The following is a 20350-nucleotide window of genomic DNA, read 5'->3' as shown; positions in this document are numbered from 1 at the left end:
ACAACTTTTATACAACTAACTACAACTAGAACGAAGAAATGTTATTATTTATTTAAATGCGTGGTAAACTAGTGAGCAATGATAGATGGTGAATTATGAAATTACTTTGTGAATCATAATCATGAGCTAACAAATACATTAGTAGGTTATTTATTTGCTGACACATTAAAAACTAATGAGCAATCAATATTTGTTAACACGACTAAAAGTCTAGTGAAGTTGGGAACATTTTACTAACTTTAAAGGAAAACAACTAACATAATGTCAAAACTATATTTCAAGTGTACAATGTGATATATGCATAACGAATATCTTGAAGAGGATAAAAAACTAAATGTTGTTAATAATATTGTTGAACAAGAGCTTTGATGTCTCTAAATCTCTATGAATTGCTTGAAGGCTGGATGTAGCTTGTGTGTGTGAGTTCTGAGTAGTTTGAACCTGTAAATCCACTCTTAGTTAGGATTTACCGTTGGTTTAAATCAAATTCTTTTGAAAAAAAGTGTTTTGCAAAAAAGTGGAAAAACAACCAGTTGTTTTATCGTTTCAATCGGTTGTTTGACACTTAGTGGTTTTTGAAACAGGTTTTGACAAAGCTTGAAATTGGTTGACTTGCTATCAACCCAATTCAATCGGTTGTTTCGACAATTCAACCGATTGTTTTTTGAAAATTCTTAACAAAATCTATTAAGTTTGGTAAATCTGTTTTAATTGATTCAAAACTGATTTGGCTCCTTCATTAAATGTTTTTAACTGCCTTTTGAAGTTTAAATAGTTCGTTTTACGCTCCTGGTAGTAAGGATTTGAGATTAATCTTTTGAAGTTAGTTTTTTCCAAGATTTACATCAAACTTTGATTAAACTTGTCTAAGAGTGGAATATGACTGTTGTGTTCTTATTCTCTCTTGATTTGTATTTCTGTAAAGAAATGTGTTTCATGGAGTCAGAGGTTGTTCTGATTTGTGGTGTGTTGTATTACCAAAGGAAGTGTGTGTTCTTGAGGGGTTCAAGATCACTTCTTTGGTGTGTTTGTGGTTGTAATCTGTGGTTGATTACATAGTGGAATACCAGTAGTTTCTAGGGATTGGAGGTAGCTCTTGGTGTAAGAGTGAACCAATATAAATCTGTTTGTGTGATTCTCTCTTTCCCTAATCTCAATTATATATGTTTTAAGTTGATTTTATAAACTGTTGATTAAAGCAACCAACCGGTTGAATCACATAAACAACTGGTTGATTTTTTGGAAATCAACTAAAACAATTTTGTAACTTGATCATTTTCATTCCTCTAGCTTTGATTCTTCATTGACTTTCTCCATACCTTCAACGTTTATGAAAAACGTTTAAAAACAATTCACCCTCACCTCTTGTTTTAGGCCTACAATTCTAACAATTGGCATCAAGAGTTAGGTTCTTGAAAGTTACTCAAGTTTTGATCCAAAAATATGTTTTTATGGCTGATAATCTACCTTTTGGGGAAGGTGTTTCTATAAATAGACAACCACTGTTTTGTGGTGTAAATTAACAATTCTGGAAGGTAAGGATGAAAATCTTTGTTGAATCAATTGACAAAGGTATTTGGGATGCAATTAAAAATGTTCCTTTTATCCCTATGATTGAAAATAAAAAAGAAATTTCTGAAAAACCTTGGTCCCAATGGACTGAGCAAAAAAGTAAAAAGGCACAATATGATTGTATTGCTAAGAACATTATCACATTTGCACTAAGTTCTGATGAGTTTTTCAGGGTGTCTCAATGTGAATAAACAAAGGAGATGTGAGATGCTCTTGAATTGACTCATGAAGGCACCAATGATGTGAAAAGGGCAAGGAAGGACACTCTCATACAAGAGTATGAGATTTTTAGAATGCAAAAGGGAGAAACAATTGTAGAATTGAAAAAACGGTTTACTCACATTGTAAATCATCTTATGAGTCTTGGGAAAACATTTGATAAAGAGGAGCTTAATATCAAAATTCTCAAGTGTCTTGATAGATCATGGCAACCCAAGGTTACTGCCCTATCTGAATCAAAGGATCCAACCTCTATGATCACTGCCTCATTGTTTGGAACATGAGTTAGAAATGAACATGCTAAGTGTTCAAGAGAATAAGGACAAACATGTGAGGAAAATTGCATTGAAGGTTGTTGGGAACAAAAACTACCAACATTCAAGTGATGACAGTGAAGAAGAAACTCTCAGCTTGTTGTCAAAGAAATTCAGCAAGTTCCCAAAGAAGAATAGCATCAAAACTCACACCAATGACAAGTATGTTAGCAAGAAACCTACTGATTTCAATACTAACAAATATACATGTTTTGGATGTGGTGAGCAGGGGCATATAAAAGTTGAATGTGCTAGTAAAGAAAGCAAAGAGAAAAAGTCCAGCAAGAAGTTTGAAAAGAAGGGCAAATAAAAAAAGACCTATATTGCTTGGGGTGACAATGATGTATCATCATCAAGTGCCTCTTCAGGTGAAGAAGAAGTATCAAATTTGTTTCTAATGGCCAAGGAAGAAAACGACACAACCAGTGTAAGCTCCTGCTTCTCAGTTAATGTTGAAAATTATAGTCAGCTTTTTGAAGCCTTCAAAGAAACACACGAGGAAGCTAATATATTGGCTCTCTTGAACAACTGATTGAAAAGTTTAAATAATTTGTTGGAAAATAGATTTAAAACACTGGAAGAAGAGCTAGAAAATTCCAAAAATAATTTTGAAAATCTAGCATTGATGTGTAAAAACTCTTTTGCAGGTGTAACTCTAGTTTTTGTGAAAACTGTGAATCTCTTGAAAAGAAGGTTCACTATCTTGTAAAAACTGTGGATAAGCTTTCAAAAGGAAAATCAAACTTTGAGACTGTTCTAGCATCTCAAAATTGTTTTTTTGGAAAATCTGGTTTGGGTTCTATTCACATAGTAAGAAAAATGGATTTTCAAAGCCTTAGTCTACTGTAACAAAAAAACAACCGGTTGTTACATGTTTTTACTGCATGAAAAGAGGCCATTCTGTTAGGTTCTGTAAAATTAGGAATTTTTCTGTTCCTAAAGATGTTATGAAGTGGATTCCCAAGAATCTTAAGGGTTCAAAGGATCCAATTGATGCTCATGGACTCAAATTTGTAATGGGACCAAATCTTGGTACTTGATCTTATCTTTTTGCAGGCATTCTAAAGGATCCAAAATCATTGTGCTAAAGAATCAAGTGTGAAAGGGAAGATCTAAATTGGACTTCTTGTTGCAGATCTTAATTGTATTTTGGTTGCTTGAATGTTAAGTGGATTTATTTAATCATGTATCATGGCTATTTGACAGTGAAACTTTTGTTGAATCAAGTGTGTTCAAGCTTTGAAGAATCCAAACCCTTTGAAGGTTGATGAAAGGCTGGATGTGCTTGCTGTTGCTGAGCTGTGTTTAGATAGGATTTGAGGTAGATTTTATGAGTAAATCCACTCTTGATTGAATCCAAAGCATAAGCATTCTCAAACCTTTTAATTGAAAAGTGTTTTTCAAACTAAGTGAAAAACAACCTGTTGTTTTGTCGAAACAACCAATTGTTTTATACTTAGGTGTTTTTAGAAAGGTTGAAAACTATTTTTGATGGTTGACTTGCTGTCAAACCAAAACAACCGATTGATTCGAGCATTCAACCGATTGTTTGTTTTGGGACCATAACAGAAAATTGTTTTGTGCATTGACTGAGCATTAAATGATTTTATAACTGAATACACTTCAGTTTTAAATGCTTTGAATGCAATAAATAATTTGTTAAGATTATGTAACAAACAACAACTGAGATTTAATAAAAGAAAAACAAATTTGAGTTTTTCACTGATTTTTTTGTTTTTGAAAGAGTTAGAGATTGCTTTGAGATTGCTTGGATCAAAGAGAGTGTGATATAGGATTTTCATCTTGTATTGATTTCAGATCTTTTCTATAACAAGTGTAATCCTTTGTACTTTGAAGAAACTCTGTGTGTGAAGCTGAGAAGTGTTGTGTGTTCTTGAGGTTGTCAAGATCAGCATTCTTAGTGGTGTTGTGCTGAGCCAAAAGAGGTGTGTGTCTTGAGGGGATCAAGGTCACTTCTTTGGTGGTGTTGTAAGTAATCTAGGGTTGATTGCTTAGTGGATTCTCTAGTGGTTTCTGGGAAGACTGGATGTAGCTTTTGGTTAAGAGTGAACTAGTATAAACCTCTGTGGTCAATCTATCTATCCCTTAAACTCTTTAATTTCAGTTTGTATTTGTGAACTGGTATAAACAACCGATTGTTTCTACAAAACAACCGATTGTTTTTCTGGTGCTGTGCTAATTTGCTTTGTCTTTTGGGAAACTGATTTCTTAATCAAGTTTTTCTCGAAGTAATTTTATTCTAGACTTAAAAGTTTGCGAAAACCCTCTTTAAACCATTCACCCCCCTCTAGTTTAAAGCCATACTTTCTAACAATTGGCATCAAGAGCTTGGTACTTGAAAGTTAATCAAGTTTGATCCGAAAATCTTTTTCTGTGGCTGGAAAACTATCTTTTGAGGAAGGTGCTTCAATCTACAAACCACCTTTATTCTGTGGATTGAATTACAAGTATCGGGAGGCTATAATGAAAATCTTTGTGGAATCTATTGATCAAGGAATTTGGGATTCAATCGAGAATGGTCCTTTCATTCCAAAGCTTAAAAAGAATGGTTCTTTTATTGCAAAACCTTGGTCCCAATGGACCAATGGAGAATGTAAGATGGCCAAGCTTGATTGTACTGCTCAAAACATAATAGCTTCTGCACTAGATACTAATGAGTTTTTCAGGATATCAAAATGCAAAACTGCTAAAGAGATGTGGGACACACTCAAAGCTACTCATGTGAACAAGAATGAATCAAAGGAAGTAAGGTCAAGAAGTCAAGCATGAAGGAAAAGAAGGCAAAATAGAAAAAGCCTCAACCTTTGCTTCATGGCCAAAAAGGAAGATGACTCAAGTAGTGTAAGTTCCTCTAACTCCTCAAACTCTAAAAATTACAGTCAATTGCTTCAAGCCTTTCAAGAAACACATGAAGAAGCCAACCGATTGGCCCTCTTGAACAACCGGTTAAAGGGAATGAATAGCTGGCTTGAAAACATAGTCAAAACACTGCAAGAGGAATTTGGAATATTCAAAAACAGATTTTGAAAACCTTGAAATAGTTTACAAAAACTCCTCTTGCAAGTGTGATACTCTTATTTGTGAACATTGCGAAAATCTTGAAAAGAAAGTCCATTATCTTGTTAAAACTGTGGACAAGCTTTCTAAAGGTTAATCAAACTTTGAGAATGTCTTGGCATCTCAAAATTGTGTTTTTGGAAAAGCTGGATTGAGTTTTAACCCACAGAACAAGCAAGATAGATTTTCAAAATCATTTTCGAAACTGCCAGAAAAACAACCGATTGGACCATCGAAACATCCGGTTGTTACATGCTTCTATTGCATGAAAAGAGGCCATTCTGTCAGATTCTGTAAAATCAGAAAATATGCTATTCCTAGGGGCTTTATGAAAAGGATTCCTAAGTGTAGTAAATGTTCAAATGATGAATGTAAACCAAATGGACCCACATTCATAAGGGGACCAAATCTTTGTACTTGAAAATCTTCTTTGTAGGAAACCTTGGAGGAGAGCATGCAACAATGGTACTTGGACAGTGGGTGCTCTAAGCACATGACTGGGGACAAATCAAAGTTCCTGAGCATCTCCTTTAAGCAAGAAGGGCGTTACCTATGGGGACAACAATAAGGAGAGGATTCTTGGGAGAGGATCCATAGGAGACAAAGATATCTTGGTCATCCATGATGTTCTCTATGTAGAAGGATTAAAGCACAATCTGTTGAGCATTAATCAATTGTGTGACAAGGCATATCAGGTTATCTTCAAAACAAAACACATGTGAAATTTGTCTCCCCAACACTAAAAAGGTAATGTTGATAGGTAAGAGAATCAAGAATGTTTATCTTCTAGATATCTCTTCACCATGTTCAATTGGTTGTCTTCTATCCAAGCAAGATGAGTCTTGGCTTTGGCATAGAAGAATTGCTCACATTCACATGAATCACTTGAACAAGTTAATTTCAAGAGATCTTGTGATTGGGCTACCAAAGCTCAAGTTTGAGAAGGATCATATTTGTGAAGCTTGCCAAAAGGGGAAACAAGTGAAAAATTCTTTTAAAAACAAAAATGTTGTTTCTTCTTTAAAACCTCTTGAGCTACTTCACATGGATCTTTTTTTACCTTCAAGAACCATGAGCCTTGGTGGAAACTACTATGCTCTTGTTATTGTGGATGATTTTTCTAGGTTTACTTGGATTATGTAACGAACAAAAACTGAGATTTAATAAAAGAAAAACAGATTTGAGTTTTTCACTGATTTTTTTGCTTTTGAAGGAGTTAGAGATTGCTTGGATCAAAGAGAGTGTGATATAGGATTTTCATTTTGTATTGATTTCAGATCTTTTCTGTAACAAGTGTAATCCTTTGTACTTTGAAGAAACTCTGTGTGTGAAGTTGAGAAGTGTTATGTGTTCTTGAGGTTGTCAAGATCAGCATTCTTAGTGGTGTTGTGCTGAGCCAAAGGAAGTGTGTGTGTCTTGAGGGGATCAATGTCACTTCTTTGGTGGTGTTGTAAGTAATCTAGGGTTGATTGCTTAGTGGATTCTCTAGTGGTTTCTGGGAAGACTGGATGTAGCTCTTGGTTAAGAGTGAACCAGTATAAACCTCTGTATTCAATCTCTCTATCCCTTAAACTCTTTAATTTCAGTTTGTATTTGTGAATTGGTATAAACAACCGATTGTTTCTACAAAACAACCGATTTTTTTCTGGTGTTGTGCTAATTTGCTTTGTGTTTTGGCAAACTGATTTCTTAATCAAGTTTTTCTCGAAGTAATTTCATTCTAGACTTAAAAGTTTGCGAAAATCCTCTTTAAACCATTCACCCCCCTCTAGTGTAAAGTCATACTTTCTAACAACTTTTCCTAAAGAATAAGAGTTAACTTTTTGTTAAATGATGTTTTCCTTCACTTTTATTATGAATGATCTCATTTGATGTCTTTAAATGCGAAGTCACTCATCTATTCAAAGATTGTGTAAGTATTTTTTTTATGGTTGTTCTTTGCCAATAATTCTTGATTTGTGAAAAGTTAAAATTGCTGTCATAGAAAAACAACTAATTGATTTCTCAAAACAACCGATTATTTTCCCCTGACAACATTGTATTAAAAGTTGTTTTATGTCTTTGTGCATTAACTCTGTTACTGATTCTTTCTAAGAGTTGTTATGGATCAAAATTGCATTTATCACAACTTTGAATATTGTTTGATTGTGTATCATGGTAGTCAAAAAGGGAATATATTCCATATCTTGAAATTAAAAATCTTTATGGTTAGTCAAATCTACTTACGCTGACCATGTGATTTCTGTTGGTGGGTGACATGGATCTGTGTACCGCTGAACAAATTCTTTTCTTTGAGAAAAGTAACCCACTAAAAACCAAAATTCGTATTTGATTTTAATGTTTCTATAACAGTGCTTTATGCAATTGTTTTTCTTCACAAAATGAACCCATTGCTCAATTCTCTAGTTTCATCTCAAATATACTGCACAATTCTTCTTGCTTCAACAAATTTCTTCTTTCTCCATGGAATCCACACCTCCCTCCTCCAAAAGAATGAAAACCCGTGCTGTGAAAAGGGGTGGGCAACTTCAAAGCTGGTTTTCTAGTGAAAATGACAAAATTGAAAGGTACTTACATGAAATAAGTACGAAGATCATCAAGAATCCTAAGCTCATTTCATTCAACTGGTTGAAAGAGCAAAAGCTATTTGAAGTGAGAGATCTTCTGAAGGAACAACAACCGAAAAGGTTTCTAGAAATGTCTGGAAACATTTATCCAGATCTTGTAAGGGTATTCTACACCAATCTTTAAGTTGTTGGTGACAATCTCTACACACATCAGAAAGGGGTTGAGCTGGAGATTACCCATGATGTTTGGTTCACCATCACTGGACTGAAATATGGGTCATGCTGGATCATCAAGTGAAGCTAATGCTGAAGATGGTGGAAAAGAGCAGGCTGATCTTGTTGTTAATGATGGTGATGTAGCTGTTGGATTTCAAGTTGGTGATGAAGATGCTGGTCCAATTGCTGGAGAACGCATCACTTTCATGTCTCCATTTGAAAGGTTGATGTTGAGAAGGATGGACAATTTTGCTGATGAGCAAAGGAGTCATCATGAATTCTGTGTGGCACGTTTTCAGAATCTTGATGAACAGATTGAAGCTGTCCAAAATCATCTTTTTGAGCTACAATATGGCAAGGATGATTGAAGTCTTTTAATGTTTGAATCATTTAATTTGCCATGTTTAAGCTGAACAATTTGCTATGCTGTTTTATGGTATAAATGTTTTTATCCCTCCTATTATTCTATTTGTGAAGACAAATAGGGGGATAATATTTTGGTTTGTATGTCTTTTTGTATGTAGGTTTTATGCTGTTTGTACGCTGGTTTAAAGCTGCTGCAGAAACTCTGATTTTTCATACTTACATTGGTTTTTCACACTGATTTTGCCGATTTTCTTTGTGAATATCACATAGTGAAAACTAGTTTAGTGGTGCAAGGGGATCTGGATATGATTACTCTATGGTATTGCATATTTTAGTTGTTTTGCAGGTACCATCAAATTCAAACAGAACAATGCAAACAAACCAGGGATTTGTCTTCATCAAATAGGGGGAGATTGTTGAACAAAAGCTTTGATGTCTCCAAATCTCTATGGATTGCTTGAAGGCTGGATGTAGCTTGTGTGTGTGAGTTCTGAGTAGTTTGAGTAGTTCTTGGTAAATTTGTTTTAATTGATTCAAAACTAATTTGACTCCTTCATTAAATGTTTTTATTTGCCTTTTGGAGTTTAAATAGTTCGTTTTACGCTCCTGGTAGTAAGGATATGAGATTAATATTTTGAAATCAGTTTTCTCCAAGATTTACATCAAGCTTTGATTGAACTTATCTAAGAGTGGAATAAGAATGTTGTGTAATCTTTTGTAATTCAATCTGTATCAGGTGTGATCTTTTCTTATTCTCTCTTGATTTGTTCTTCTGTAAAGAATTGTGTTTCACAAAGTCAGAGGTTGTTCTGATATGTGGTGTGTTGTATTGCCAAAGGAAGTGTGTGTTCTTGAGGGATTCAAGATCACTTCTTTGGTGTGTGTGTGTGGTTGTAATCTGTGGTTGATTACATAGTGGAATACCAGTGGTTTCTAGGGTTTGGATGTAGCTCTTGGTGTAAGAGTGAATTAGTATAAATCTGTTTGTGTGATTCTCTCTTTCCCTAATCTCAATTATATTTGTTTTAAGTTGTTTTTATAAACTGTTGATTAAAACAACCAACCGGTTGAATCGCATAAACAACCGTTGATTTTTTGGAAATCAACTAAAACAATTTTGTAACTTGATCATTTTCATTCCTTTGGTTTTGATTCTTCATTGGCTTTCCCATACCTTCAAAGTTTATGAAAAACGTTTAAAAACAATTCACCCTCACCTCTTGTTTTAGGCCTACAATTCTAACAAATATTGTTAGAATGTGACATTTATATTCACTGAAATAAGTTTGATAAGACCTTGAGAGTTGTAACAAATGGTTTTTGGACACATTCTGATTCAGTGAAATTACTGAATGCGTGTAACATTATTTTGTTGATGTACAATTTATACAAAACCAGTAAATATAAGTTGTCTTTATTTAAGATTGTTGGTGTGACATTCGTAAGGTTAACTTTCCCTGTGGTTTTTGTGTTGTTATCAAGTACGAGAAAACAACTTTATTTGAACTCTTTAAATACTTAAAAGAGTTTTTTAAGAAAGTGAATGTCTTCCCCCAAGTCTTCGTCATTGATGTAAGTATGAAAATATTTTCATTAAAAAGTAAACCTCATACATAGGTTAGTTTACATCGCATAATTTGTCTTAGACATATTTCATGTATTATTTACTTTATTAGCCTTTTTATTGTATTGAAGACATTACTTATTTCGATGTCTTTGAACGTTATGCATATCAAATTGAAAAATGATTGTCACATACCAATTGTAGATGTTTTTTGGTCTACTCAACTTTACATGAATTGGTTGGATGCAAACTTTTTCAAAATTATTAAGGATCAAACATCATGATTATATCCTTGTAGATGATTGAAATTGATATCAAACTCGGATAGTATACTAATATATATTGTAAACAATTACATTTTTTTGTTTAACTATATTATTTATTGTAGTTATGGTACAAAATAATTGACTATATAAATAAATATCTCGAAAATAACTAAATAATTACATTATTTTGAGAGTAACTACATTGTTACAAATGAAATAAATCTAGCTAGTCAGGCTATGATGCCTTCCACAGTACAACATGTGGCCTTTTAGTGTAGATTGCTCCCTCCTATTTCACTTTGCAGACTAACTATAGTGCAATCTGAGTTCCTTCTCATGTAGGACTTCCTTTAGTTATCTGACCTCAAACAATCACCCTCTTAAATGTGACCGCAAAGCGTTTACAAATACCCTAAAATAATGTGTTATAAATAAATTCAATACAACTAAATTTTTTTATAAGTAGTAACTTACCACAAAATGATGTTCATGCTATGATGATTGTTGTGTCTCTTGGATATTCGGACTATAATGACAGCGATAATGAAGTATCATGTTGGTGCAATTTTTCTTTGACATTTGGATGAGATACAGATTGATACCACCCCATGTGTAATAACAAAATGTATAATTTCCATGAGGTTCATAGCTAAGTGGTTAGCAAAGTGTAGTCTCTTGTTATTCAACTGGGTGGTTGCTTCCCTCCCAACATAGTTGAGAGTCAAAGGATGATTTGCAAGTACCTATATTGGTGGAACACATGTTCTCACAATTGAAGATGTTTACAAGTTCCTTGATGGACGTACCTAAAGAGCATAAAGATCCATTCAAATAGTCTTGGAGTGTGATGCTCCTCGTATGACCTCCAATTGATTGTATAATAGGTTAAACCATCAAGCTAGAGCCTCATTGCTTCAAGCTTATTAATTGCTTAACCTACCACATATATGTAGCATGTAGATAATCCTTAGCATAAGTGGGATTAAAATCCCTTAAACCGATCTTGAGAAAATTTTTGTATATCCACGCTTGTTACAATATCAATCATTGACCAATGAATCAAAACAACAGTATTTGCTACATAATTTAAAACAAATATTAAATGATTAAATTATTAACATGTAAAAGTGTGGCGTATTGTGTCAACTATTTTGTTTGTGCAAAGTTACCACCTACAAGTTTCTCATGCAAATGGGAGAATGCAACTAATATCCATGAGTTGGCATGCTGAATGTCATTTCATGTCTACAAATATCTTGCATTCCACAAAATGAAGCAAATAAGTTCAAGTAACACATTTCCATTTATGATGTGCACTAAACTCCTCGTATACCTTCCATAAGTCTCACGTGTCCATTACGACATCATTTAATTTACTATTTAAAATAACTTGTGAAACTTCTATTGTGAATGTTCTTATGAAAGACTTGAATAAGTTTTTTTTTCTATAAATTAAGAAAGAAAAAAATAAGGTTTTCGTACAAGTTAAAATTAATTTGTAATTTTACAAGTTAATTTGTATATAAACTAAAATTAATTTATGTATAAGCTAATTTTAGCTTTGAAATAACTTAATCTATTTTTTCTTGTTTGAAATTATTTATAAAAAAAATATTCAATCCTGTTTTAATAATGTAATAAGTTTTTAAAATAAATTTTAAGATCTATTTTACTCTTTTATAACATATTATTTGATAGTTTTATATATGTAGAAAATTTTATATAAAAGGTATACCAAAAAAATGTAGTAAGATCTTTGTTAGTTGCAAGCAGAAGCAATTGATTCTCCCACTTGAGTTGCCTCGAAACTTTGAATAGTTATTATTAGAGTGGGTATTTAATTTGGAGTTTCTAATAGAGAAAAACTCTTCTGATTTAATTTAGTAAAAAGAAAATTAATAAAAATCAAAGCCAAATTAAAATAAAGGAAAATAACTTTTTGTTTAAAATAATTTATTTTCATATTAAATATATGATAGTATTTGAATTTTTTTTCCCAAATATTCCACCTAATATAAGATATTAGCAAATGTTGCGAATGCTAACCGCATTACCGTGACGTTGGGTGCAGCGGCGTGAGTGAGAGTGAGAGTGAGAGTGAGAATGGCAACGGCGGGGACTAAGAAGCCTCTCTCTTTGCAGCAATTCATCTCTGTTACCGCTCCTCTTCTTGATTTGGAAAAGGTTCCCACTATTCTATTCTATTATCATACCAATTGCTTAATGTTTTCTGATTACAACCATGAAACCCGATCATAACTTTCAAATTATTTTATCTTTGGCTTAGGATGCTGAGATTTCAAGCTCAATTGCTACCGGCGCGGCCAGGAATTTGGACACTGCTCAAAAGAGGGGTTCCACAATCCTCAACTTGAAGTGCATCGATGTCCAGGTTACCTCTTCTTCCACTTCATCTCTATAATTCCTCATTTCTTTTGAACTCAGTCTAATTTCTTGGATTTCGAAAATATACTTGAGGAAGTGTGATTTTATTATGTTTATCTTGTTTCATTTCGGTTGAGATTTCAAGAGTACTGAGGAAATGGAGCTAGCTAAGTTTACAATTGATTTTTCTTGTTTTCATGTGTGTTTAAGTAGTAAGTGTATTGAAGCTTCTATTCATAAGATATTCATGTGTTGTGTTCCCTTGTTTATTCCGAAAATAGACAGGGCTTATGGGGAAGTCTCTGATCGAGTTCCAGTCTACCAAAGGAGATGTTCTTCCTGCACATAAGGTAAATGTTTCCTTTCTATTATCTGTTCACTATAAAATGGCTATGCTGGTTTACTCAAATTTAAATTCGTTCTTTTTAGTATTTTCTTGTGTGAATGAGCCTACTTTTATTGTGTTTTATGCATTTCTATCCCTCCTTTTTTTTTTTTCAGTATAAGTTACTTGCCCGAAACATCTTGTATCATATAGGATTGTTTTTTTTTTTTCAATTTATATTGTATTACGATCAGGAAGGAGTTAATGTGGTTTTCTTTTTTGCAGTTTGGTACTCATGATGTTGTTGTTTTAAAACTCAACAAGGCTGATTTAGGTTCTCCTGCTCTTGGACAAGGTGTTGTTTACAGATTAAAGGTATCCAATTGATTCAATTAGTGAAAAGAAAAAAAATGCACACGATGTTGGTTAAGATGGTCCCACCTTTGGATAATACTCTGTTTTGATACAATTACCAACAGGACTCGTCAATAACTGTTGCTTTTGATGATATACCGGAAGATGGTTTGAACAGTCCCCTAAGGCTGGAAAAAGTAGCAAATGAGGTATGCAGTTCGATTATATATAATTCAATGACTACTGTGAGATTCCATGAATTTTACTTGAAGATAATTTGAGATTTTCATAAAATACTGAAATGCTCTGAGAGGACCCTAATATGCAACTGTTGCTCTCCCTTTGCTAAGTTAGCTGTTTTTTTATGCAATGTTAACATGTTTCTCTGCATCTTTATCTTCTTTTGAGTAAAATGCGTTTTGTATCTCTGTAAAAAATTTCAAATGTATTAAATACTTTTCCCAGAAAAATTTGTATTATTTTTGTCTCATTAAAATTTAAACATTTTTTTAGGTCCTTGGTAGGAGGACCATAAACCGAATACTGATATGATAACAGCTTTAACTGGTGAATTTTACAATTAAAAGTGATTTGGTTAGATGCATAATTATACTATGTTAAAACCATTTCATCTATCATTATTACTAACAAGGACCTAAAAAACATGTTTAACTTTTAGAGGGACCAAAAAATGATGTTTAAATTTTAAAAGGGAAAACATAATACAAATATTTTTGGAGGACTTAATATTTCCATAATTTTATCGGTAGGCAAAATATATTTTACCCTTTTTTTTATCAATTTCTGGTTCCTAGGTTTTTACGTCCTGCAGATATTTATTGCTCATGTAGGTGACATATCGCAGGATGAAAGACGCGCTGATACAGTTGAGTAAAGGAGTGCACAGGGGTCCTGCCTCTGATCTGATTCCTGTCTTGTTTGGGGAGAGGCCACCAACAGTGTCCAAGAAGGATATATCCTTCACTCCCTATAATAGAAATCTGGATCAGTCTCAGGTGTGTAACCTAATTTCTTGCCCGGTCACTTTGTTTTTCATTTCTTATAATCCTTACAAAATAGTTCTATACTTTAGGTAGACGATTCATTCAATGTATCATTTCATCTAAGCTGTTTCTTCCTTTATAATTAACATGGATATTTCTATAACTTTTTGGGCACAACAAACATATTTCTGTGTTAGTTACACTATTTTATGCCTATTGCTGTCAATAGGTCCTTTAGTTTATGGGATATAAGAATTGTGATTTAGGCTAATAGCAAAACTTTTGTCGAATTTAGGAAATTAGGAACACTATTTTTAATAACATTCAGAAAGTGTTGAATGCCTACATTACAGATATTTACTTCATTAATCACTTGAGCGCTTAACAATTTTAGGTATTTTTACTTCAGGCATTTTAACATGATTCTCTACAAAAATATTTTATAATAATTATTTTTGCATTTCATTAATCACTTGAGCGCCCAACAATTTTAGATATTTTTTCTTCAGGCATTCTAAAGTCATGATTCTCTAAAAAAATATTTTATAATTATTATTTTTTCATTTTAGAACTCTTTTGAAGATTTTAATTTTCTTATTATCTTAAGGTCTTAACTGGATTGCCTTAAATCCTACGAGAAAGATCACATGAATTATAAGAATACAACTTTAGGGTTCTATTTGTTGTCTAATCATAGCTAAAAGAACCTCATCACAATATTGACCTGAAGTTACATGAATATTATTGATTACCACCATATAAATAAGCTGGAATATTGCAGATTTCTAGGACATGCTCTATTATAATTCAAGTGGCTTAGCTTTGTTGTGGGTCTTTATTTATTGATTTTAGTATATCAATAACCTCACCTAGTGGTATAAGGCTTTTCTTGTTGTTATTTAGGATATCAATTAATCAGTGCAGAATATATCTGTTATGTATTTCTGTTTTTATCTGAAAGAAAGAAGCAGTTTCGAAAGCTCTATCATCAAAGAATGTGTTCTTGCTGCATGGACCACCTGGAACTGGAAAAACTACAACAGTTGTAGAAATTATATTACAGGAAGTAAAACGTGGATCTAAGATTCTTGCTTGTGCAGCCTCAAATATTGCTGTTGACAACATTGTAGAGCGGCTAGTTCCACATAGGTATAATTATCTTATTATCTCTTTGGCCCTGAAATAGCTGACTCCATTAAGTGCTTTTACTTGGATTGGAGCGATGTGACTAGTGATAGTAACTTTAACAACATCTGACAATATAGATAAACATGTCTCCTATTGTGGAACATTTGGCCACAGAACCAGTAATTTTAAAAGAAGAAAAAAATATGCTCTGCAAAATTCTCCCCCTTGAGAAAGTAATAATGTCTTGTAAAGTTTATAGTTTGGATACATTTTTTGTGTGCTTCTGTTCTTATTTATTTTGTTCTTATTCCCCATTCTGTGGTGAGAGTGTGCTCTTTCTGCATGGTTTGGTTTCAGCAATTGTGTAAAATGATGTGTTGATACTTGATAAACATTCATGATCTCTGATGTTTCTGCTAGAGTTAAGCTGGTGAGACTGGGTCATCCTGCACGTTTATTGCCTCAAGTACTGGACAGTGCGCTGGATGCTCAGGTACATTTTGACAACTTAGCTAAACACTAACATTTGATATCTTCCTTAGTTATTTTATCCATATTTTTCATTATCATTCCACAATAGCATCAGTAAAATGTCCAAATTTTTGTCAGTGTTGTATGAAAAGAGCTCTGCATTCTCTCTGGAGATCCATGGTAGGAAACCGCCATTAAAAATCATGGATCAATTACCATGAAAACTACTCTGTCTCACAAAGATGAGAAGGGGGAAAGCTGGTTAAAATTCTGTCATTGTATTCTATTGACAAATGCCAAATTCCCTTCAACCAAATCACAATGCCTAAGAACATTACATTCCTCACTACACAGGCCTTTAAAATGAGAAGAAATTTTTTTACCCAAAGATTCTGGACAGATAAATTGCTCAGATATTCTGTTATTCCCCCTCCTCTTATGGTTTCTAGTTTTAATAATTAAATAATTAATGATGGATTATGTTAATCAGCAGTATCCTTTGGCATTCTTCAAATACAATGTTTTATGTCATTGTTTTCACCCCTTCCATATTGAATTTCTCTGATATTAGGTACTACGAGGAGATAATAGTGGTCTTGCAAATGACATTCGGAAAGAAATGAAGGTGAGTTTTAGAACAAAAGTTACAGATCTGCATTTTAATTTTCATTGTGATTTTATTACCATTTGCCAGCATTGTTAATTCATCCAGCTGATGATTCTGGGACTGACACTTCTAATGATATCATTGATTTGAGCATTAACTTCATGTTAGCTTAATTAGATATAAATATGATTATGCAATACTACTTTTTACATGATATAACCTATTTTTTCAGGCATTGAATGGAAAGCTCCTGAAAACCAAGGACAGAAATACAAGAAAGGACATACAAAAGGAACTTAGGACTCTATCCAAAGAAGAACGTAAAAGGCAGCAGCTTGCTGTAACAGATGTACTTAAAAGTGCAGATGTAATATTAACTACTTTGATTGGGGCTTTCTCTAAGAAACTAGACAGCACTTCATTTGATTTGGTGATTATTGATGAAGCTGCTCAAGCACTTGAGATAGCATGCTGGATACCTCTGCTGAAGGTAGTGTTAAAAGAATACCCACACATTCAATGTTATTCATGACACTAGCCCATTAGATTTCCAACTTCTTTTTTATTCTCATTACATACACATGCCATCTTTTATTGCTTTTTTGAAAACTTCATATTATCACCAGTATGGTTGGTGGGAGAGGGAGGGAAAATAGAGAGAAGTGATATTCCATAACAGATATATTTAAAATAAAACATGGTTGGTTAATTTTTTGACAATAAAATCTCCCGAAACCAGAATTTGAAAACTAAAAACATTTTAATTTTTTGTTGCACAAGTACTGCTACTGATCCTGATCTGATTTTGATGATGATTAGAGAAATAGTGTTTTCTAACAGTATCCGTCATTTCTCCTACAATGTCCTTGTGTTCTGGACTCCATACTGCAAGGTGTGTAAAAGACCTGACTCAAATATCAAATTGAACTGATTTCAAAGTTTTAAAGGGTAGTTGAATACCAAAATGTACTGTCTTTTACAAAAGAGAAGTTGCTCTGGACTGGTCAAACTAAAAGCTTGATACTACACCTGGGTTTGATTATTCTGTATTAAAATATGTAGCTTTCTGATCATTAAATGATTTTTTTATTCTAATGAATTAAATGAAGAGTTCATTGTTTTAGGGTTCAAGATGTATACTTTCAGGGGACCATCTTCAACTTCCTCCAACCATTCAAAGTGTTGAAGCTGAGAAGAAAGGCTTAGGAAGAACACTCTTTGAACGACTTGCAGAAATGTATGGAGATGAAATCACGTCAATGCTTACTGTGCAGTACCGTATGCATGAACTTATCATGGATTGGTCTTCTAAAGAGCTTTACAACAGTAAGGTGCTCCTACTTTTTAAAGCCTGTCTTCCTATTGCATCAGTTTAAAGCTATCTTTTATATGCCACTACATAGCATAATTTATCAATCATGAACTGAAATTATATTATGTTAGGGGAAGGGGTAAACATTTCATTTGATCATTCTGTATGACATTACGTGTTAACAGATCAAGGCTCATCCAAGTGTTACTGCACATACGTTGTATGATCTTGAGGGTGTGAAGCAGACATCTTCAACTGAACCGACCCTTCTTCTTGTAGACACAGCTGGGTATGCTGGATTATGTCCTTGTTGAAATTCTATCTTCTCATAAATGCTTGATTAGGAGGGACATTTGGAATTAAGGCATGGCTTTCACTTGTGAAAATTTATATACCATCATTTTGTTTATGTTGGTTGTGTTTTGATAACTATTATTCAGTAATTAGTATACTGGTTTCTTCTATCTAATCAAGAATTTCACATTCGACCAAGCTGTTATGAGGAAGCTTAAGAGAAAGAAGTCATCATATTTTGTATGAAGCAAATGTAGATTGTTTGATATCCATAGGAGTTAGTTTTCAAACAGAATGTAATCAAACTGCTTATACTGATGAGATTCAGATGTGATATGGAAGAAAAGAAAGATGAAGAAGATAGCACCTTTAATGAAGGTGAAGCTGAAGTTACTGTGGCTCATGCAAAGAGACTAGTGCAAAGTGGGGTGCTTCCTTCTGATATAGGAATAATTACCCCATATGCTGCCCAGGTATGAACTTGTTCTATGTGGAATTTGGGTCTTCTAAATTGAGGAATACACTTTACAATAATAACCGTTTATTAGAAAATGAATGGTTGAGATTGTAATTCTTTTTAATATATTTGATTATATCACAATTCTCAAACATTGATTTTCTAATCAACAATTGTGACTCAGTGTGCTTTATTCTCTAAAGTTCACCTTCTCGTTTTAAAGGAGTCAAATCCTTCGATGTGAACCTTTGCTATAAATGTTCTGCAACAGGCTTCATATTCTAGTAGTTTTACGAGGATGAAATATGATAGTGTTCTTCCTAATATGGCAGGTTGTTTTACTCAAGATGTTGAAAAACAAGGAGGACCGGTTGAAGGATGTTGAAATCTCAACAGTTGATGGTTTCCAAGGAAGGGAGAAGGAAGCCATTATTATATCAATGGTTCGATCAAATTCCAAAAAAGAGGTATTTCTAACAAGTCTGTTAGTTTCATTTTCTTCATATAGGTTTTACGTAGCATGCAATGAAGAATAAGAAAAACTTGAAATATATATTTCAGGTTGGCTTTCTAAGTGATCGCCGGCGAATGAATGTAGCTGTGACACGGTCTAGAAGGCAATGCTGTCTTGTCTGTGACACAGAGACAGTCAGTGGTGACGGATTTCTAAAGCGATTGATTGAATATTTTGAGGAGCATGGTGAATATCTGAGTGCATCTGAGTACCAGAATGAGTAGACTAGACTCCCAAGATTAAGACATCTATCGTTGCACCCGTGCTGATTTTGGTGATGTTGTTAGTAGATTTGTAAAGGTTTCTCAAATCTTTGCTAATGTATTTGGAATAGAAAGCCGTTGACAGTTTATATTGAGGAACCATTTCATCTAGAAGAAAAAAAATATCTTTGTGTCGAGTAATGTTATAACTCTTTTTTGTTAAGAATCGGTATTATTTCTTTTAGAATTATTATGCAGATATAGGTTTGAGCCTCGTCTATCCTTATAACCATTTATCTTTAATGTTAAGAATCAATCGCATGGCTTTTAGCCTCACAAAGAAGATTGTGGAAGGAGACCATATATTAGAAGACATCAAAATAGGATATCAATCGAATTTGGTCTTTTTACTAAACCCAATAATAACTAGATTATTGTTATTATTATTATTACTATTATTTTTATTTTTATTATTATTGTTGTATTATATTATATGAATGAGACATGGCCTTCTTCTTTTAGCGGGTGGGGTGAGGGGTGAGACAAGTAGTTTGTTTTGCGAGGTCAATATTTTGATTAACAGGAATTATTTAAAATCTGGGCAGCGTGGGCAAGCAGGGGTAATAGTGCTATTTTTTGGGAAATTTCTTCTAATCAATTTTTCTCAGATTCCTCACATAAAGCTAAGTTTCTATAGATTGGACCTTTTCTGCTGCATGAAAATACAATATATTTTAGCAGAATCCTCCCATACCATTTATATACATGTTTTTTTATGTACTCTCGAGTAGGTTAACAAATTAGTTTGTATTGCTAATCCATCCAATAAAGGGCTCCAGCTTTCTCCGCCCGAATGCTGTAGGTGAAAAAACGAATATAATGTTAAGCCATATTCTTTCTTATATGTGTTTCTCTTCACATATAAGATGCCTATGCCTGTGTGAGTCGTCGTCGACGGTTTCTTTCATTAAGAGTTACCGTCTTCCATCAGGAGGTACTTTTTTTTTGCTTTTTGATTTGGTGTAGTTTTTATTTTCGGATTAATCGTGGGACACTCCAAAAGAAGATACATAGAATCAAATTTGTCAATTCAGAAATACACTGCTAAATCAAGCAATATGAAAGTTTAAAAAT

The 20350-nt window shown here is 33.4% G+C and overlaps 1 protein-coding gene across 7 annotated transcripts; it reads left to right on the top strand.

The window, feature by feature from the left end:
* The first annotated feature begins 12173 nt into the window (after positions 1 to 12173).
* Positions 12174 to 19494, top strand: LOC137814076 (DNA-binding protein). Of its 7 annotated transcripts, none has more exons than XR_016521096.1 (15): positions 12174 to 12346; positions 12450 to 12554; positions 12829 to 12897; positions 13158 to 13247; positions 13352 to 13435; positions 14078 to 14242; positions 15192 to 15379; positions 15779 to 15851; positions 16401 to 16454; positions 16669 to 16926; positions 17583 to 17767; positions 17934 to 18037; positions 18371 to 18515; positions 18832 to 18966; positions 19061 to 19494. XR_016521096.1 is itself a non-coding variant. In XM_068616626.1 (15 exons), the coding sequence occupies exons 1-15, from the start codon at positions 12266 to 12268 to the stop codon at positions 19235 to 19237; spliced, it is 1935 nt and encodes a 644-aa protein (XP_068472727.1). In that variant the 5' UTR covers positions 12174 to 12265; the 3' UTR covers positions 19238 to 19494. The 7 variants fall into 7 exon arrangements, 3 of the variants coding, with proteins under 3 accessions (XP_068472727.1, XP_090158732.1, XP_090158735.1); XR_016521095.1 differs by having other exon boundaries at positions 17561 to 17762; XM_068616626.1 differs by having other exon boundaries at positions 17561 to 17767.
* The last annotated feature ends 856 nt before the right edge of the window (positions 19495 to 20350 follow it).

This window comes from Phaseolus vulgaris, chromosome 1 (assembly GCF_051622355.1).
Source record: "Phaseolus vulgaris cultivar YP4 chromosome 1, ASM5162235v1, whole genome shotgun sequence".
In the NCBI taxonomy this organism is placed as follows: domain Eukaryota; kingdom Viridiplantae; phylum Streptophyta; class Magnoliopsida; order Fabales; family Fabaceae; genus Phaseolus; species Phaseolus vulgaris.
This window is presented reverse-complemented; position numbering and strand designations above follow the sequence as displayed.